This window comes from Oncorhynchus tshawytscha, linkage group LG02 (assembly GCF_018296145.1).
Source record: "Oncorhynchus tshawytscha isolate Ot180627B linkage group LG02, Otsh_v2.0, whole genome shotgun sequence".
NCBI classification, from domain to species: domain Eukaryota; kingdom Metazoa; phylum Chordata; class Actinopteri; order Salmoniformes; family Salmonidae; genus Oncorhynchus; species Oncorhynchus tshawytscha.
In genome coordinates this window covers 34,607,675-34,629,526 of record NC_056430.1, presented here as the reverse complement: position 1 = coordinate 34,629,526, position 21,852 = coordinate 34,607,675, and the positions used below count along the sequence as shown (strand labels likewise).

The 21,852-nt window shown below is 43.7% G+C and overlaps 1 protein-coding gene across 2 annotated transcripts; it reads left to right on the top strand.

Annotated features, from left to right (window-relative positions):
* The first annotated feature begins 4,329 nt into the window (after positions 1-4,329).
* LOC112217163 (RNA-binding protein 5) lies at positions 4,330-20,874 on the top strand. Of its 2 annotated transcripts, XM_024377455.2 has the most exons (25): positions 4,330-4,584; positions 4,926-4,982; positions 7,656-7,824; positions 7,988-8,140; positions 8,333-8,402; positions 9,671-9,744; positions 10,808-10,891; positions 11,067-11,127; positions 11,308-11,379; positions 11,467-11,627; positions 11,737-11,834; positions 11,986-12,073; positions 15,689-15,757; positions 15,908-15,983; positions 16,102-16,205; positions 16,331-16,466; positions 16,570-16,661; positions 18,041-18,241; positions 18,342-18,494; positions 18,818-18,898; positions 19,113-19,307; positions 19,559-19,633; positions 19,748-19,851; positions 20,017-20,146; positions 20,383-20,874. In XM_024377455.2, exons 2-25 carry the CDS (start codon positions 4,966-4,968, stop codon positions 20,506-20,508), a joined length of 2,589 nt encoding a protein of 862 aa, XP_024233223.1. In that variant the 5' UTR covers positions 4,330-4,584; positions 4,926-4,965; the 3' UTR covers positions 20,509-20,874. The 2 variants fall into 2 exon arrangements, with proteins under 2 accessions (XP_024233223.1, XP_024233230.1); XM_024377462.2 differs by lacking the exons at positions 4,330-4,584; positions 4,926-4,982; positions 7,656-7,824; positions 7,988-8,140; positions 9,671-9,744 and having other exon boundaries at positions 8,352-8,402.
* The last annotated feature ends 978 nt before the right edge of the window (positions 20,875-21,852 follow it).

Genomic DNA, 21,852 nt, shown 5'->3' with positions numbered 1-21,852 from the left:
AAGCCAAGAGGTCAAAGGAATTGTCCGTAGAGCTCATAGATGACAGGATTGTGTAGAGGCACAGATCTGGGGAAGGGTACCAAAAAATGTATGCGGTATTGAAGGTCCCCAAAAACACAGTGACCTCCATCATTCTTAAATGGAAGAAGTTTGGAACCACCAAGACTCCTAGAGCTGGCCACCCGGCCAAACTGAGCAATCGGGGGAGAAGGACCTTGATCAGGGAGGTGACCAAGAACCCGATGGTCACTCACAGCGCGCCAGAGTTCCTCTGTGGAGATGGGAGAACCTTCCAGAAGGACAACCATCTCTGCAGCACTCCACCAATCATGCCTTTATGGTAGAGTGGCCAGATGGAAGCCACTCCTCTGTAAAAAGGCACATGGAGAACTCTGACCATGAGAAACAAGATTCTCTTGTCTGATGAAACCAATATTGAACACTGGCCTGAACTCTGGCCAACTGTCATGTCTGGAGGAAACCTGGCACCATCCCTACGGTGAAGCATGGTGGAGGCAGCATCATGCTGTGGGGATGTTTTTCAGCAGCAGGGACTGGGAGACTAGTCAGGATCAAGGGAAAGATGGACGGTGCAAAGTACAGAGAGAGATCCTTGATGAAAATCTGCTTCAGAGCACTCAGGACTTCGGACTGGGGCGAAGTTTCACCTTCGAACAATGCAATGACCCTAAGCACACAGCCAAGACAACACACAAGTGGCTTTGGGACAAGTCTGAATCTCCTTGAGTGGCCCAGCCAGAGCCCGGACTTGAACCCGATCAAACATCTCTGGAGACCTAAAAATACCTGTGCAGCGACGCTCCCCATCCAACCTGACAGAGCTTGAGAGGATCTGCAGAGAAGAATGGGAGAAACTCCCCAAATACAGGTGTGCCAAGCTTGTAGCGTCATACCCAAGAAAACTCAAGGCTGTAATTGCTGCCAAAGGTGCTTCAACAAAGTACTGAGTAAAGGGTCTGAATACTTATGCTAAGTTTTGTATTTTTTTAATCAATTTTTAAAAAAACTTGTTTTTGCTTTAAATTTCAAAAACTTGTTTTTGCTTTGTCATTATGGGTGTGCCTAAAAAAATATATTTTAGAATAAGGCTGTAACAAAATGTGTAAAGGGGTCTGAATACTTCCTGAATGCACTACATCAGATAAGACAAGCTGATCATGGCCCCAAGGCAAATGAATACTATTGCAGCATAAACACTGGAGACTGGGACAAGGGGAGCGAGAGAATGTGGCCCCGTCCAACGCCACCGGAGTGCAACAAGCCAGGGACTCCGTCCCCATAATAGTCAGTGGTATGGAATCCCAGTTGAGAGTGGGAATTAGCATCCTGTCCAGGAGTACAGGCTACTTGTACTTCAAGCTGCCTTATGTGACAAACAGGAGATTGGCTTCTCCCCATATTGGCCATTCATGGTCAGACAAGGATTATTAGTCCAATGCTTGGCTACGTAACGTTACTTTAATTTACAAGACTGAAACCAAGTCTGATTCTTCCACATAAAAGAGGAGCTCTGTAGGAGACAGCCCTGTAGCCATCTGTTTTCTTAAATATTGGGGAGACAAGGAGTCCTGCATCTTGTGGTTCTCTTCTGTTGTCCCTTTCTAACACATACCTCAAAGAAAGAAAATTAAACTCATTTTATCCTCTATTATCCTTTATACCACGATATATGTTTGCTCTTATTCCAGAAAGCACACCACATATACCCTGGCATAATATGGCTAAGTGATGAGGAGAAATGTAAAGTTTTTTTTGTCCATTGTGTATTTCCGTTTGTGGAAAATTTAGTTAAAGACTGGAATAAAACATGTAAAACTATTTAGCTTCTATGTGGTAAATGGCATGTGTGTACATAAACTAAGCAAAAAAAGAAACGTCCTCTCACTGTCAACTGCGTTTATTTTCAGCAAACTTAACATCTGTAAATATTTGTATGAACATAAGATTCAACAACTGAGGCATAAACTGAACAAGTTCCACAGACATGTAACTACCAGAAGTGGAATAATGTGTCCCTGAACAAAGGGGGGGTCAACATCAAAAGTATCAGTCAGTATCTGGTGTGGCCACTAGCTGCAATAAGTACTGCAGTGCATCTCCCCCTCATGGACTGCACCAGATTTGCCAGTTCTTGCTGTGAGATGTTACCCCACTCTTCCACCAAGGCACTTGCAAGTTCCCGGACATTTCTGGGGGGAATGGCCCTAGCCCTCACCCTCCGATCCATCAGGTCCCAGACGCGCTCTATGGGATTGAGATCCGGGCTCTTCGCTGGCTATGGCAGAACACTGACATTCCTGTCTTGCAGGAAATCACCCACAGAATGAGCAGTATGGCTGGTGGCATTGTCATGCTGGAGGGTCATGTCAGGATGAAGGGTACCACATGAGGGAGGAGGATGTCTTCCCTGTAACGCAGTGTTGAGATTGACTGCAATGACAACAAGCTCAGTCCGATGATGCTGTGACACACCGCCCCAGACCATGACGGACCCTCCACCTCCAAATCGATCCTGCTCCAGAGTACAGGCCTCGGCGTAACGCTCATTCCTTCGACGATAAACACAAATCCGACCATCACCCATGGTGAGACAAAACCGTGACTCGTCAGTGAAGAGCACTTTTTGCCAGTCCTGTCTGGTCCAGCGACGAAGGGTTTGTGCCCATAGGCGACGTTGTTGCCTGTGATGTCTGGTGAGGAACTGCCTTACAACAGGCCTACAATCCCTCAGTCCAACCTCTCTCAGCCTATTGCGGACAGTCTGAGCACTGATGGAGGGATTGTGCGTTCCCGGTGTAACTTGGGCAGTTGTTGCCATCCTGTATCTGTAATGCAGGTGTGATGTTCGGATGTACCGATCCTGTGCAGGTGTTGTTACACATGGTCTGCCACTGCGAGGACGATCAGCTGTCCATCCTGTCTCCCTGTAGCGCTGTCTTAGGCATCTCACAGTACGGACATAGCAATTTATTGCACTGGCCACATCTGCAGTCCTCATGCCCCCTTGCAGCATGCCTAAGGCACGGTCACACAGATGAGCAGGGACCCTGGGCATCTTTCTTTTGGTGTTTTTCAGTCAGTAGAAAGGCCTCTTTAGTGTCCTAAGTTTTCATAACTGTGACCTTAATTGCCCGTCTGTAAGCTGTTAGTGTCTTAACGACCGTTCCACAGGTGCATGTTCATTGTTTATGGTTAATTGAACAAACATGGGAAACTCTTTACAATGAAGATCTGTGAAGTTATTTGGATTTTTATGAATTATCTTTGAAAGACAGGGTCCTGAAAAATGGACATTTATTTTTTGATGAGTTTAGGATTGTGTATAGGCTTGTCTCCCATATGAATATGAATACGAATGATCTTTGTGCCAGACTGGGTTTGTTTGCCTTCTGTTTCTTTTTTTCAGTATTTATTTTTCAGTATATGTTGTATGTATGTGTATATACACTGTATGTATATTATTTTACTGCTCCAGGGATATAACTATTGTTTGGATAACCTTATTTACTATTGTGTATTGATTTTTACCTTATATTTTTTCACTCTTTATGCGATGCGCAATGCAGAGAATACCGTAAGAATAATTAGCATTTCATTACCATCGTGAATTATTGTAATGTTTGTGTCAATTAATCCCAAAAGGAATGGGTTGCCAATTGGCGATTTGACACGAAAATAACATTTCATTCATACACTTCTCAAACTCTCACCTTCTCTTAACTATTCTTTCCTGACAGGCATCCCCTCCTCCCAATATCAGTCAAACATAATCACCTTCATTGTGCATCGTTGTAAACATTAGATTAATTACCGTTTGTGTTTCCCTCTTATCACTCGCATGTTTATCCTTGCCCTAGTCTAGTGGTTTTATAAATACATTTGATTTGACAGGCGTAGGGTTCCATCATGGGGAATATACTCGAGTTCCCAGTGCACATTTTTTTTTACGATACGAGATTTTATGAATTAAACAAATTAGAATAGTAGTTGATCTCTATAGCCGGATCATCTAAAATCGATTAATAACACGCACGTATGTCTACTTCACTAACGTTAGCTAGCTATCTAACGCGTTAGTCAACGCAAAGGCGTTAGTTAGCTAGTTTACTAATGACCTAGATTAATATCTCTCCTTGATTCAATTCGAAATCTACATTCTGTCCAGACGCTTTATACCTTTTGTTTACAACAAATATGTTCCTTTTCTCCTGTTTATAAATATGATATTATTCCTGATTTCAGGCAACGCAACTCTAGCTACATCGGCGCGAGTCGAGCAGATGGTACTATGACGTCACTATGACAAATTCGATATCCTTTCTAGCCATGACCGAATGAACGTGGTAGGTTAGGATAATTCGTTTAGATGAGGAAAAGGATTTTTGACAAACTGTATCCCATCTAACCATTACCCATTCCTTTGGATTTACAACAGTAGCTAGCTAGCTAACGTTAGCTGTATGCTGGCACAAAACTAAAGAAGGAATCAGAGGGAAATACATTTTTCTTTGTAATGTTATAAAACAGGCCACGAAAGCCAGGCCTTGATACTTTATTTAACTGGTAAGTATTCAATTTACCATTTTTACATTGCTATCAACTGCTAGCAAATCTGTTCTAGCAAGATAATCCTTGACTGTTCAATCATCTCACCTAGCTAACGTTATTTTTAATCTGTGTACTTGGCAAAGACCTAGCTAGCTAAAATAGCAGTTAGTTAGGTAAGTACTAGCCGAGACTTGTGTTGCTTGCTACATCCTTAGCTAGCTAGATAGCCAAGTTAGCCAGCTAGTAGCAAGCATTGTTTTTAAGCAATAACGCTCAAAGTAAATGACTGTTTAACTATTTGTTGGCATTTCAACAAGTTTAGTAATTGATGCAACATTCATTTTGCATCCCTACAGTTCATTTGTAAGCCTGGCTGTTGCTGTTCAGCAGTGAAACATGGGGGCTGACAAGAGGTGAGAATTTCTCCGACCTTTATGCCTGACTCAGGAGTAAAGATTGCCAGAAGATACCGACACTACCATTACGTTTGTTTACACTGAGCTGCACTAGGGTCGGAACGCACTCATAGTTACATTAAGGCACCATGCACAGTGCGAGATATGGATCTAAAACGTACATCAATGCCGGGATTGGATATGCTACTGTACTCGGTTGTACCTTTATCCACACTGCTCCATTGAGAAGATTGAAATACTGCCCGTTTTAACTGTACAATTAGGAGTACTGTGGCATGTCCCGTCCCTGCATTGAGGTACATTTTCCGACCCATATCTCACGGCGGCTTCATGGTTTCTTAATGTAATTATAGCGTATGGTTACATGCACACAATAATGTGATTATTGTTGATAGTCAGGTTAATACACTGAACTGCAACATGTAAAGTGTTGGTTTCATGAGCTGAAATAAAAGATCCCATTTCTCCTTTGCCAAGATTATCCATCCACCGGACAGGAGTGCCATATCAAGAAGCTGATTAAACAACATGATCATTACACAAGTGTGCCTTGTGCTGGGGACAATAAAAGGCCACTCTAAAATGTGCAGTTTTGTCACACAACACTGTGCCACAACACAGTGCCACTGATATCTCAAGTTTTGAGGGAGCATGCAATTGGCATGCTGACTGCAGGAATTTCCACCAAAGCTGTTGTTAGAGAATTTAATGTTAATTTCTCTACCATAAGTTGCCTCCAACGTTGTTTTGGAGAATTTGGCAGTATGTCCAACCGGCCTCACAACCGCAGACCACGTGTATGGCGTAGTGTGGGCGAGCAGTTTGCTGATGTCAACGATGTTAACGGAGTGCCCCGTGGTGGTGGGGTTATGGTATGGGCAGGCATAGGCTACGGACAGCAAACACAATTGCATTTTATCAATGGCAATTTGAATGTACAGAAATACTGTGATGAGATCCAGAGGCCCATTTTTTTTAAAAGTTATCTTTGACCAACCGATTCATATCTCTATTCAGTCATGTAAAATTCATAGATTAGGAGCTACTGAATTTATTTCAATTGACTGATTTCTTCATATGAACTGTAGCATGTTGCATTTATATTTTTGTTCAGTATATCATTTGTCATTTAAAACATTTACATGCAGTGCCAGAAGAACGATTTCCCTAATAATCCTGTTTACATGGACACATCTGAAGTCAGGCTACTGATGGGACTTTTGATAAATGCAGAAAATCCGCAGACAAAATACATTTTCTACTATGGTGACTGTTATTTTTGCAAAGACAATTTGATTCTGAGTTCGGACATATAAAGTTTGTATGTGTAAACTATATATAAGATGCATATTTAACTCTCGCATAAGAGTGAGGCTTGCGCTACCCGGTGCTGGCACGTGCTTAGATGAAATACACCGCTTGAACACCGATTTAAGCTGTTTACATTTCCTAATCATTTGAAAGATTGCTCAGAAAACCAGGTGTTTTAATCGGCGTATGCTTACTTCCATTATGATCTTACGCCGATTTAAGATAAACAAAGTACTGTGTTTACGTGAATAATGCCATACTCTGTAGTGTGCATGTAAACGTGCGCTATGATTGTGTTCCGACCCCAGTGCAGCTCAGTGTAAACAAGTGTATAGGTAGGGTTGTTAGCTCTGAATGCAATGCACTCTTCTGACAAACATGGTATTTTCTAGGAATGCCCCATTCATAGATGCAAAGTACCTTTAGCGCCTATTGACAAGAGTGTCTTCTGTCTGGGGGTGATTTGTTAAAGGTGCAATATGCAGAAAGGCTCTGCCATTTCCTGGTTGCTAAAATTCGATTAGTTTGCCTAATTTCAGTTTGTGACAAAACAAGCAATGTATAATAATTGTACAATCTAAACCGCTGTGAAATATCTTTAAAATAACCAAAAATATTGTATTTTCAGCTGGTGTACAAAACCGAAAGTAAAAGATGCAAAAACTAAACATAAGAACTGGAAGCATAGAAATAGCGCTCACAGAACATATCTATCGCTTCTTAGACTTGCTTTCAATGAGAATGACATATCTATAACTCATTGTGAATTTGGTCGGGTCGCCCTAAATGTTACATATTGCAACTTTAAGAGGCCTGACGCTAGTTCTGTACATAAAAACGCATCGCTTGCATTATGGTTTTGGAAACATAAGGAAAGGATCTTTCATATCAGCAAGAAATCAAAGGTTAAATTGCCACATACATTTTATAGGGTGAGGGTTCCCGCACGGCCATATTTCCATGTTACAGGGCTTGTAAACGGACGGAAGACAGAGGCATACCTGTGCTAATTAGCTATCTGCGTCTACGAACACCTGTGTTGTCACTGGAAAAATAGTGTCTGCAATTGTATTAAAACAGTGAACAGGAAGTGAATATTTAGCATTTGTCAAATTATTTTGATATGAAAGTACAGGGCTTTATGTTGCTAGAACCGTACTGCAATTGAGAATCGATTCACGTTTAGTTGGAGTATTTGGCTGTTTTGGCTTCCAGAGCCAATTCACCTCTAAACAGAACATGCAAGGTCCTTGGACTATCAGGAGTAACGTTTGGCTCCTTTAGTCCATTATTGAGCTAGGAATGCATTAGCTGAATATGTCATGTGAATAATGTTACCTTGTGTGCTTATGTTCGGAGGTTTGGCCGAAGTGAGCGTAGTGGGAGGTATGCGTCAGACCGGGGGCGAGATGATCCAGAGTGGCGTGAAAGACGGGACAGAGAGCAAGATAGGGATTATGACCAGCGCTGGAGTGACGAGAGACACACTGACCGTTTTGATGAGCGCAGAGACCGAGACGGCCCTGAGGTGAGACTCGAGGAATCAAGTTACGGTCATGGGGATCTCATTGACCTTGGACATGCATTCATCAAAAACATGTTCTGTACTGGGCTGTTTGCCATGAAGAGCTGTTGTTCTCAGATGTAATGTTGCTTGCCCTCTGCAGTTAACAAATGTTTTCTTCTTGCAGAGAAGGCGAAAGCGCCACAACAGTGACAGGTCTGAAGATGGCTATCAGTCTGATGGCGATTATCAAGAGCAGGATTATAAGATGGAGCTGGGGCAGGAGGAGAGCAAGACCATCATGCTCCGGGGCCTGTCCCTCTATGTCACAGAGGAAGCTGTAGGTCCTCTTTATTCCTAACCGCACGTTGATATAACTACTGATAATATATTTTTCACAGAGCTGCCGTATAGAGGCTAGCATGCCATAAGCAGTATTGATGTGTATAATAGGAAACATACATTGTGGATTGTGACTTCTCTTGAATATAGTGAACCGTGGCCCACTGAATGTTCCCCTCCTGTGTTTCAGATCCAGGCTGCTCTTGAGCAGCTGCAGGGACCCCAGCCTGTGGACATCCGGCTGATGAAGAAGAGGACAGGTGAGAGTTGTTGTCTGGAGCCTCAGGTTGATTCGGCTCCACACACACTACCACCCCACACACGCCACCTTGCCTCCATTATCAATCATATTTGCCATAGCAAAGGAACCTTCACCACACCTACACCAGTGGGTCTTTTCTTTTGTGGATTGTTTTTATTTGTAGATGAGATTGAGACCATAAGGGTATCCTTCGAAGCAATTAGATGTACTCAGGGTTTTTATAAAGCTGACCAGCCTCAGTTTGCTTCACATTCCAGCTCAGTCTTCGTCCGTACTACGACAGTGGATATTGCTTGTCCGTCTGACGCTAACTCTAGCAGGCTTGTAACTGTGTGTGCATGTCGCACATGGCTACAAACTTTTCATTGAGACAATGCTGAAACATCAATCCATGGGTGAGTCAGTGCCACATTTTAATTTGTGCCGAACTCAAAATGAAAGTTATCTTGCAAATTCAGCAGGCTATGGTGTGAAATATACTTTTAGAAGTGCCATCTTTATTTTATTACTTATTATTAATGCTGTCTTTGGTGTGCTTATCAATGCACAAGCACCCTTTTTCCTCACTTATATCAATATATTTTTTTTTTAAGTCATACAAATGTTTTACATTGCATGAAGCTTAAAATGCATTCTGTCATAAAAGTGTAATGTGATATTTTAACGCAAAAAAAATGGATTAATAAAATATTGACTCCGTCGTCTTCCTAATGAAGGGGATGATGAATCAATCTTTGCAAGAGGGAATCTGATTTCACTGGTCCTCAACTCTCTGCTCTGTCATTTCATTCAGGATAAGTGGAGTTAGCCCTGAGTTAGCCTGCCCTGGAGCAGGTTAGTTCTGAAGGATTCTTTGCCATAGTAATTTACCTGGCTAAAAGGTGAGCCATTTTCGTGTGACTGGTTATCCCAAGTTGAACTCTGAGTTGACCAAAGTTACCTCGCTAACTCCTCAAATGTGCTTCGTAGGATACCCCTTTGGTAAGTGGGTGTACTTGTCTCTTTTTTTTATTTTTTATTTTTTTATTAAACACTTCACATTTTATCGTATCATCTTTGCGTGGCAATCAGTCAAGTGTGGTCCAAGCACTGTCATCTGAAGGCTTTCATGCTATGGCAAAGGTTACCCCTCCCCTACCCTCTTCAAAGTAAATCCCACTGTTTCACTTGTAATGGGTTGTGAAGCAGACTGTGACAGAGTTTGAATGTTGTGCCAAAGCACTCTGACTAACACAACTCCCGTCTATATTTGAATGCTGTCTCTAGGTATAAGCAGAGGTTTCGCCTTCGTGGAGTTTTATCACTTGCAAGATGCTACCCGATGGATGGAGACCAATCAGGTTGCTTCAACAATCGCCAAGTCTAGATTTTGTCTTGGAGATCAGAGCCCAAAATAACAAACAGATGTCTTGAGAGACTGACCTTTGAGAAATTTGCTGTATAAGTGACCATTTGCTGAGAGCTGAGGGTCCTACATAGACAAAGGACAGCACCAACGCTTTTGTTATATGAATCTGATTTCTTTCTTTAAGTTGTCTTTATAATATCATGAACTAGATGGATTATTCTAACAGAGATTCTAGTTTAAACAGGTTAGACAGAAAAAAATAGTCTACAAAAATACAATAATTCCTGTACAATAAAAATGTGCAAGATTAGCATTGGACCCTCTGAAGCTCACCATACAAAGTGTCAACTTATACATTTTTAACATTTGGAATGAAGACTGGATTTAAGCAATCAAAAGAGGAGGTAGCTCATTTTGTGTGTGCTGTTGTGTAGCTAAATAAGTGTATATTTTAAGAAAATAAGGATTTTACTTTGAGAGTTTAGGCGCTCTTTGGTTCTGGGTGTCTCACATAGCCATGTTTTGATATGGCTACCCCAAGGGCAGGGTTCCACATAGCACACTTTGCTCCAGCTCAGTCTCTTGGCCCATTACACATCCTCCACCTTTCAAACCGAAGACGAGGGAATGGGCCAAGGACGGGCTGGTAGCACTCCGGTCCGACACACTGCTAGAATCCTGCCCAGCACATGCACTCCCCTTTCTCTATCTCTCTCTCTCTAGCTCTCTCTCTACCTCCCCTTGTAGCTATCTCGTAGCTTTCTCTCTCTCTCTCTCTCTTCTTTCTATTCTCTCTCTCTTCTTTCTATTCTCTCTCTTTCTTCTTTCTATTCTCTCTCTTCTCTCTTCTTTCTCTTCTCTCCCTCCATGTGTCTCTGTCTGATCTACTCACCCCTGTGTTCTCTGAGGGGTTGTACCTAAGCGAGTGTGAACCTAGCAACTCTTTCCCTTCCCGGCTGTGCTCGCTCATGGGGTGTGATAGTATGAGAATCTCACCTGACTGTGTGGCTAGGAGTTGAGGAAGCAAAAATAACTGGTGGCTTTTGATCTTACAGAATAAGCTGATGATCCAGGGAAAGTGTGTGGCTATGCACTACAGCAACCGGAGACACACATTTGAAAACTGGCTCTGCAATGCTGTAAGTATCCCCTCTTCTCCACCTCCATGTTTCCTACTCCACAGACCAAATCCCTTCTCTGTTTTGTGTTGCCAAATGGTTTCACTCATAGTTTCCATCAATGTTCCTAGATACACTATTTTGTTGTTAAAGTTTAATTCAACTGAGTGAAAACAATGTAACCGGTTGCTTGCAGTGCGGTCTGTACAATTTCCGGAAGAGGCTGAGGTGCTTCAGATGTGGAGCAGTCAAAGTAGGTAAGTAGCCCGGTGTTCATACTTGCATCCCCAATGTGGATGGCTCAGCAAAAGAGACCAGTGATTATCAAGTATCACATTCTAGACCCTTGATGTGAAAGTCCAGTGGCCAATCCCAGGTGATATCATAGTTGCTGGGTGGGCCTTGATAGAACTACTTTGCTATTGTGTTTTAAACAGAGGGGTCAGAGTCTGCTGGCCCCAGTGACTGGAACTTAGAGCCTAAGCAAGCTGGAGACTACTGTGGTGACAGTGAGTACCATCTTCTAACCATTCTGTGTGCCTTTGTGTGTGGCTATTGATAGGAAGAGTAGGAACATTCTCTTATTTTCTTGACAGCGATCATCTTGAGAAACATTGCTCCCCTCTCCAGCGTTGAGGCCATCATGACGACCCTGGCTCCCTACGCCATCCTTTCTCCGGGCAACATCCGTCTGATCAAGGACAAACAGACAGGACAGAACAGAGGCTTCGCCTTTGTACAGCTCTCCTCTCCACTGGTATGCGTGTTGTCATCAGAATGATGCACATTGTCATTGTAATATGATTGGCTAAGTTAGGTCTCATGTTGACAGTATGTCTGCAATCCTTATTCTTATTCCTGTGTAGGAGGCTTCCCAGCTACTGACAATCCTCCAGGGCCTGCAGCCCCCTCTGAAGCTGGATGGGAAGACTATTGGGGTGGATTATGCGAAGAGTGCCAGGAAGTGAGTCATGACTCTGTCTCCCTTTACCAAACAATACACCACATACTCACTCCGTACACAGCTATAGGAAAGCACCATAGGAACAAGAAGATTAAACATGCATCCTCCCACACCAAAATCCAGATCTCATTTCTTTGTGTTTCCCCGACAGAGACCTGCTGATGCCAGATGGAAACAGAGTCAGTGCCTTCTCCGTTGCCAGCACAGCCATTGCTGCTGCTCAGTGGTCCTCCAGCCAGGTATCACTATGACTACTCCCTCTGCACCTCATGTCACTTTATCTAAATCATGTAGTTGTGGTCCCACCACTCTGTTCCCACCTTCCGGCGCCGACAGAGATGGCCGCCTCGCTTCGCGTTCCTAGGAAACTATGCAGTTTTTTGTTTTTTTACGTGTTATTTCATACACTAGTACCCCAGGTCATCTTAGGTTTCTTTACATACAGCCGAGAAGAACTACTGAATATAAGATCAGCGTCAACTCACCATCAGTACGACCAAGAATATGTTTTTCGCGATGCGGATCCTGTGTTCTGCCTTACAACCAGTGTAACCGAGTGGATCACATGCAGCGACCAAAAAAAAAAAACGACTCAGAAAAAGAGGGAAACGAAGCGGTCTTCTGGTCAGACTCCGGAGACGGGCACATCGTGCACCACTCCCTAGCATTCTTCTTGCCAATGTCCAGTCTCTTGACAACAAGGTTGATGAAATCCGAGCAAGGGTAGCATTCCAGAGGGACATCAGAGACTGTAACGTTCTTTGCTTCACGGAAACATGGCTAAATGGAGAGACGCAATCCGAAGCGGTGCAGCCAGCGGGTTTCTCCACGCATCGTGCCGACAGAAACAAACATCTTTCTGGTAAGAAGAGGGGCGGGGGCGTATGCCTTATGACTAACGTGACATGGTGTGATGAAAGAAACATACAGGAACTCAAATCCTTCTGTTCACCTGATTTAGAATTCCTCACAATCAAATGTAGACCGCATTATCTACCAAGAGAATTCTCTTCGATTATAATCACAGCCGTATATATCCCCCAAGCAGACACATCGATGGCTCTGAACGAACTTTATTTAACTCTCTGCAAACTGGAAACGATTTATCAGGAGGCTGCATTCATTGTAGCTGGGGATTTTAACAAGGCTAATCTGAAAACAAGACTCCCTAAATTTTATCAGCATATCGATTGCGCAACCAGGGGTGGAAAGACCCTGGATCATTGTTACTCTAACTTCCGCGACGCATATAAGGCCCTGCCCCGCCCCCTTTCGGAAAAGCTGACCACGACTCCATTTTGTTGATCCCTGCCTACAGACAGAAACTAAAACAAGAAGCTCCCACGCTGAGGTCTGTCCAACGCTGGTCCGACCAAGCTGACTCCACACTCCAAGACTGCTTCCATCACGTGGACTGGGAGATGTTTCGTATTGCGTCAGACAACAACATTGACGAATACGCTGATACGGTGTGCGAGTTCATTAGAACGTGCGTTGAAGATGTCGTTCCCATAGCAACGATTAAAACATTCCCTAACCAGAAACCGTGGATTGATGGCAGCATTCGTGTGAAACTGAAGGCACGAACCACTGCTTTTAATCAGGGCAAGGTGTCTGGTAACATGACTGAATACAAACAGTGCAGCTATTCCCTCCGCAAGGCTATCAAACAAGCTAAGCGCCAGTACAGAGACAAAGTAGAATCTCAATTCAACGGCTCAGACACAAGAGGTATGTGGCAGGGTCTACAGTCAATCACGGACTACAGGAAGAAACCCAGCCCAGTCACGGACCAGGATGTCTTGCTCCCAGGCAGACTAAATAACTTTTTGCCCGCTTTGAGGTCAATACAGTGCCACTGACACGGCCTGCAACGGAAACATGCGGTCTCTCCTTCACTGCAGCCGAAGTGAGTAAGACATTTAAACGTGTTAACCCTCGCAAGGCTGCAGGCCCAGACGGCATCCCCAGCCGCGCCCTCAGAGCATGCGCAGACCAGCTGGCCGGTGTGTTTACGGACATATTCAATCAATCCCTATACCAGTCTGCTGTTCCCACATGCTTCAAGAGGGCCACCATTGTTCCTGTTCCCAAGAAAGCTAAGGTAACTGAGCTAAACGACTACCGCCCCGTAGCACTCACATCCGTCATCATGAAGTGCTTTGAGAGACTAGTCAAGGACCATATCACCTCCACCCTACCTGACACCCTTGACCCACTCCAATTTGCTTACCGCCCAAATAGGTCCACAGACGATGCAATCTCAACCACACTGCACACTGCCCTAACCCATCTGGACAAGAGGAATACCTATGTGAGAATGCTGTTCATCGACTACAGCTCGGCATTCAACACCATAGTACCCTCCAAGCTCGTCATCAAGCTCGAGACCCTGGGTCTCGACCCCGCCCTGTGCAACTGGGTACTGGACTTCCTGACGGGCCGCCCCCAGGTGGTGAGGGTAGGCAACAACATCTCCTCCCCGCTGATCCTCAACACTGGGGCCCCACAAGGGTGCGTTCTGAGCCCTCTCCTGTACTCCCTGTTCACCCACGACTGCGTGGCCATGCACGCTCCAACTCAATCATCAAGTTTGCGGACGACACAACAGTGGTAGGCTTGATTACCAACAACGACGAGACGGCCTACAGGGAGGAGGTGAGGGCCCTCGGAGTGTGGTGTCAGGAAAATAACCTCACACTCAACGTCAACAAAACTAAGGAGATGATTGTGGACTTCAGGAAACAGCAGAGGGAACACCCCCATCCACATCGATGGAACAGTAGTGGAGAGGGTAGCAAGTTTTAAGTTCCTCGGCATACACATCACAGACAAACTGAATTGGTCCACTCACACAGACAGCATCGTGAGGAAGGCGCAGCAGCGCCTCTTCAACCTCAGGAGGCTGAAGAAATTCGGCTTGTCACCAAAAGCACTCACAAACTTCTACAGATGCACAATCGAGAGCACCCTGGCGGGATGTATCACCGCCTGGTATGGCAACTACACCGCCCTCAACCGTAAGGCTCTCCAGAGGGTAGTGAGGTCTGCACAACGCATCACCGGGGGCAAACTACCTGCCCTCCAGGACACCTACACCACCCGATGCTACAGGAAGGCCATAAAGATCATCAAGGACATCAACCACCCGAGCCACTGCCTGTTCACCCCGCTGCCATCCAGAAGGCGAGGTCAGTACAGGTGCATCAAAGCTGGGACCGAGAGACTGAAAAACAGCTTCTATCTCAAGGCCATCAGACTGTTAAACAGCCACCACTAACATTGAGTGGCTACTGCCAACACACTGTCAATGACACTGACTCTACTCCAGCCACTTTAATCATGGGAATTGATGGGAAATGATGTAAATATATCACTAGCCACTTTAAACAATGCTACCTTATATAATGTTACTTACCCTACATTGTTCATCTCATATGCATACGTTGATACTGTACTCTATATCATCGACTGCATCCTTATGTAATACATGTATCACTAGCCACTTTAACTATGCCACTTGGTTTACATACTTATCTCATATGTATATACTGTACTCGATGTCATCTACTGTACTCGATATCAGCTACTGTATCTTGCCTATGCTGCTCTGTACCATCACTCATTCATATATCCTTATGTACATATTCTTTATCCCCTTACACTGTGTATGACAGTAGTTTTTTTTTTTTTTTTGGAATTGTTAGTTAGATTACTTGCTCGTTATTACTGCATTGTCGGAACTAGAAGCACAAGCATTTCGCTACACTCGCATTAACATCTGCTAACCATGTGTATGTGACAAATAAAATTTGATTTGATTTGATTTGCCTTGGTCTCTTTCTGTCTTTCAGCCAAAGCAGGCCCTGGGTGCTACCACAGACTATGGTTCCCTGCAGGAGGGCTGTGCACAGCACACACAGGTCAGTACTCTTTGGAGGCCAACTCAACTCATCGTTCCACACCAAGTGGGGGATGCTCTTTAAACCTGAAGCTGTGCATCAGGGACAGATAGTCAGTAAATTGAACTTTAAAGATAGTTTTAAGCAACATGTATAATATTTGTCTTTCAGTATGGGCAGGATTATCTGTCGTGGCCTCAGCAGCCTGCTGTGTTGGATCCTGCTCCTGGAGACGGAATATTAGGAGGTGAGAATCCAAATAGACCGACGTCTACTTCACAGTGCGTCTTAACACTACAACTAGTGACTCAGACTGTCTGGTTTATGTTACGACTTTAATCATGGTTCGTGTATTTTAATGGCAGCTGCACCAGGAGTGAAGGCCCTGGTCCCTACAGCAGCAGGTGTGGTTGTTTCCCAGACCACACAGATCTACCAACATCACCTCCTCAGCCAGCCTACCATACAGGTAGCGCTTAAGGGCTCACATCAACATTTATGATGCTTGTTACACACATGCTGCTCAATCGGGTGTTGTCAATACGGATGAGTGCAGCAGTTGAACATGTGGTGCTGTTGTTTTCCCACCCACAGGTGCACCAACTAGTTGGGCAGATTGATGTGCCACCACAGGCTACCAGTTCCAGAGTTGCCACATCTTCACTGAGAACAGCAGCAGCTGCTTTGGCAGCCTCCCCTGGAGCTGCCACTTTCTCTCACAGCACATCTGGTAGGAAGGGATTTCCATTCTTTATTTAGTTTGAACGTCATTGTCATACATTGAATACCTGAAGGTCATTCAATACAATGTATCTGCTGTTTCTTTTAACCAGTTGTTCCTGACACATCTGCTTACCAATATGATGAGTCATCTGGGTACTACTACGATCCACAGACTGGTCTGTACTACGACCCTAACAGCCAGGTATGTATAGTGCCTTCTGAAATTATTCATATCTTTTGACTTATTCCACATTTTGTGTTACAGCCTGAATTCAAAATGGATTTTAAAAAATCTACAAATGCTCAACCATCAACAAACAATACCCCATAATGCCCAAGTGAAAACAACATGATTTTAGAAAGGTTTTCAAATGTATTGAAAATTAAATACAGAAAGTATTCACACCCCTGAGGCAATTTCATGTTAGAATCACCTTTGGCAGCGATTACAGCTGAGTTTTTCTGGGTAAGTCTCAAAGAGCTTTGCGCACCTGGATTTGCACATGATTATTTTTACAATTCTTCAAGCTTTGTCAAGTTGGTTGTTGATCATTGCTAAAGATTTTCAAGACTATTTTAAGTCAAACTGTAACTAGGCCACTCAGGAACATTCAATGTTGTCTTGGTAAGCAACTCCAGTGTAGATTTGGCCTTGTGTTTTAGTTTATTGTCCTGCTGAAAGGTGAATTCATCTCTCTGTGTCTGTTGGAAAGCAGACTGAACCAGGTTTTCCTCTAGGATGTTGCTTGTGCTTAGCTGTGTTCCGTTTCTTTTTTATCCCCCCCCAAAACTCCCTAGTCCTTGCTGATGACAAGCATACCCATAACATGATGCATTCACCACCATGCTTGAAAATATGACTGGTTGTACTCAGTATTGTATTTTTTGCAGTTTTACTTAAGTGCCTTATCACAGCCATTTAACTCTAACTTTTTTAAAGTCACCATTGGCCTCATGGTGAAATCCCTGGGATGGTTTCTTTACTCTCAGGCAACTGACTTAAGAAGGACTTCTGTATCTTTAGTGATGGGTGTATTTATAGTGTAATAAAAATATATAATTATAGTGTAATTAATCATTTCACCATGTTCGAAAGGACATTCAATGTCTGCTTTTTTAAACGTTTAGCCATCTACCAATAGGTGCCCTTTGTGAGGCATTGGAAAACCTTCCTGGTCTTTGTGGTTGAATCTGTGTTTGAAATTCACTACTCATCTGAGGGACTTTACAGATAATTGTATGTGTCGGGTACATAGATGAGGTAGTCGTTCAAAAATCATGTTAAAAGCTATTATTGCACACAGAGTGAGTCCATGCAACTTATTATGTGACTTATTAAGTACATTTTTACTCCTGAACTTATTTAGGCTTGCCATAGTAAAGGGGTTGAATACTTATTGACTGAAGACATATCAGCTTTTCATTTCTTTTGAATTTGTAAACATTTCTGAAAACTTAATTCCACTTTGAATACTTTCTGAAGACAGTGTAACTACTCTCTCACCCCTATAGACTTCCTCCTTATCAGGGAAAGGATCATGATTGATGTGTCATTATTATGTATTTTAAATCTCTGTGTAGTACTACTTCAACTCCCAGACCCAGCAGTACCTGTACTGGGACAGTGAGACACAGACCTACATCCCTGCACCAGCAGCAGCAGAAACAACAGCAGCAGCAGCAGACTCCAGCTCCGAACAGGCTTCCGCCTCCTCAACAGCCTCATCCAGCACAGAGTCCAAGGAGAAGAAGGACAAGCCCAAAAGCAAGTCTGCCCAGCAGGTAACAGGCAGACAAGCACCTCTTGCAAGCATGGGAAGTCTCATACTGAAGCACTAATACATGTAGTGAGATATGTTAGTAACTCTGTCTCCCATTTCAGATAGCCAAAGACATGGAGCGATGGGCCAAGAGCCTAAACAAGCAGAAGGAGAGCATCAAGAGCAGCTTGCAGGGCCTGGGGCAGGGCAGGGATGAGGACCGGAGAGAGGCTGCCGCTGCCGATGCAGGCTTCTCTACCCTTTTTGAGAAAAAGGTACTCATGATTATAACCCTCAATATACTGTAGCTGGCTCTTAAATATTGTCACAGCTGTGGTACTGGGATACTTATCTCAATTAAAGGATTATGAACTGTTTGGTGTCATGTCAATGGGTGGCAGGTAGCCTAGCGGTTAGAGTGTAGGGCCAGTAACCCGAAAGGTCGCTGGTTCGAATCCCTGAGCCGACAAGGTGAAAAATCTATCAGTGCCTTTGAGCAAGGAACTTAACCCTAATTACTCCTGTAAATCACTCGGAATAAGAGTGCCTGCTAATTGACTAAAATGCAAGTGTCTGATTTTGTATTTTGCTCCTCCAGCATGGTGCAGGGTTTGAGACCCAGCCATTGGTGATGAATGAGCTGCTGAAGAATGGAGAACCGGAAACCCCAGTAGCCAAGGTAAGGATGTAGCTGAGATGGCACTATGAAACACTACTGTTAGACTACAGAGAAAGACAATAGCAGCTTGGATTATTAGTGGTTTTGGGCCATCTGGTGGTGAGATGTGGAATCACTTTGTATCTATCCCTATTGGAAAGCCCAGTCCTCACTTCTCCAGTGGCTTGTGGGGCATGGTTCTCACTTCATAGTTAAAGGTTTGTGTGTGTTGCAGAGTGGCCTGGTGGCAGCCTACATTGGTGGGGACAGTGACTCAGAGGAGGCAGCCAACCCAGAGAGTGGAGGTGTGGGTGATGAGGGGTCAGATAAGCTGACAGACTGGAAGAAGATGGCCTGCTTGCTCTGTCTCAGGCAGTTCCCCGGTAAAGACGCCTTGCTGCGTCACCAGCAGCTCTCAGACCTGCACAAGGTAGGATGGCAAGCAGCAGAATGGCACTTTAATCTCTGAGTCAGGGTGGAGGAAAATATTTTGGGATATTTTTGTCCCTGCCATCTGCTGAGGGTGTGCAGTTGCCTTTTAGCATAAGCAAGGTGAGAACAGACATTCTTTTGATCTGTCATACCAAGACTAGTCGTGGCATTTAAATGTGTGAATTGCATAGTTCCCGGGGAGTATTAACCCCTTTTTTCCCCTTTTTTGTTGTTGCTTTATTGTCTTAGCAAAACTTGGAAATTCACAGAAGATCCAAACTATCTGAGGCCCAGCTGGAAGAGTTGGAGAGAAAAGAGATGGAGGTAGGCTTTACTCTTTGAAGATTTTTGACATTCACAAGAACATTTTTAGAAAGCCGAGATCTTCAATCACACCAATGATTATAATTTGTGTTATGTTGACATGATTCTGTGTAGCTGAAGTACAGAGACAGAGCTGCTGAAAGAAGGGATAAGTATGGTGTTCCCGAACCACCAGCACCCAAGAAGAAGAAATGCTATCAGCCTCCTGCCCCCACAGTGTAAGAGCTTCAACCAATCCTATCTCAAAAGCAGGGGGTCTCGCGTTACGAGAATTTTATTGTCCAACTACATCCTTGATCAATTAAAGTAACCAGAAATAAATGAATTACATTTTATTAATACTGTTTGATTAATTCACCTCTCATCAACCACCTGACACACAGGAACTACGAGCAGCCCACCAAAGACGGTCTGACCAGTGACAACATTGGGAACAAGATGCTGCAGGCCATGGGCTGGCAGGAGGGCAAGGGCCTGGGCCGCAACCAGCAGGGCATCACTGCACCCATCTCTGTGAGTTATGCAGCCAAAATGAGAAATTAGAGGCTTTTTTCATCTGCAGTGAGTTAGTGCAGAGTGCTTAAATGGCCTGTAGTTTCTTGTCACTGGGCTATTTTCTGACAGGTCAGGTTGGTGCATGCCAGTGTGTTGAGTTTGTATATGTTTGGCCAATTAGCAGGTGTACCTAAGGGGGTACCTGAGCCCAATCTGTCTGTTTTGATAAGCGTCTTCTTGCCCTCTCCCCACAGGCCTCATTACGAACCAAGGGCACAGGCCTGGGCATCAAGGGAAGCAACTACGAACTCTCCGCATCAGACACCTACAAGGACGCCGTGCGCAAAGCCATGTTTGCACGCTTCACTGAGATTGAGTGAACAAATACTACAGCCATCCACTCCATCCTCAATCCCTGTTACCTGCCTATTATCCTCACCACTGTGAAAATGACAAGAACAAGAGGAACAATGTGTTATTTATGACCTCTGTGGCCTTGTACAACAGCTATAAATAATGAAGATATTGGGCATTTCACAGGCCAAGCTAGTTCTTCTATTTAATGTATTTTTTTATTTAGTAAAAAAAAAAGCTTTCTTTATTGCCTTTTTCTTCCATATAAAATGCTGTCAATAGCATTCTGTACAGTTTGTAATTTTGTATGGAATACAAATGTGGCTGTGCTAAGCTCCTCTGTGGTTGTTTGTCTGAGAGAGAGATCAGAATTAAACTTGACTTTTGTGTTTTATGTGCCTCCATCTGCTTTTTCAAATTTTAGAATACTTTTTTAATTACATGTACAAGGATTCACAGGATCAGATCATGTGCTTCAAGTTACAGTATTGTTGCCATAGTCTCAATCCTTCGCATATGTGCTGAAGTTTTCAATTGTTCACTCAGTGTAGCCACAAGAGGCACTTTGATTTGATAAGGAAGTTTTTGTTTTTAGGAGTATTGTGATGAGGGTTGCCCCTCCCCACAGCCTGTCTGACTCACTGGACATTGCTGAACTGCTCCTCCTGGGACAGTTCGCTGGATCCTTGAACCCCAATGCTACCCTTCAATACTACTTCTTGCCTGGCTTGAGTGTATCCACCAGATACACTCAATGATATCTGGTGGATACAGGAATGATTCCAGCATCAACTCTATTGGGTTTTGACAAATTGTGCTTCATGGTAATGTTTTGACTAAAGGTAAACTCTTGCAAGGAATGTTTGATATTACTGTAACCAGTTTAGAGTTAGAAGTATCTGATTTTGTGGTTTTGGACTACCAGATATAGAGGTTCCATTGAACAGGTGTGGAATGCACATGATTATGAAGTCTATGGAGAGTAGTGGAAGAGCAACGCTGATCCTTAAGCATTCAATTTAGCCCTTTTTACAACAGTCTCCCGATGTCAGAGGAGACCGATGTTCTATATATATATATACCTATGTTTGTGATCTCACCTGGCTTCCTCTTGATAGATTAACAGTATTCTATCCATATTAAATTGATCAACATCTCAGACGTATTTGTGTTATGCACCAGGTTGATAATGGATTTAACCATCACAGAGTGGGACAGATCAGTGTAATGAAGTTATCTCATTAGATGAATAGCCAAAGTGGCTGGAATGTGTGGTGAATCCAATAGAGCCTTCTGTCCTGTCAACTTAAGCCAAGTCATGAGACCTTAATGACGGCTAACTTGATTAAGGAGACAAGGCCTGTGACGTG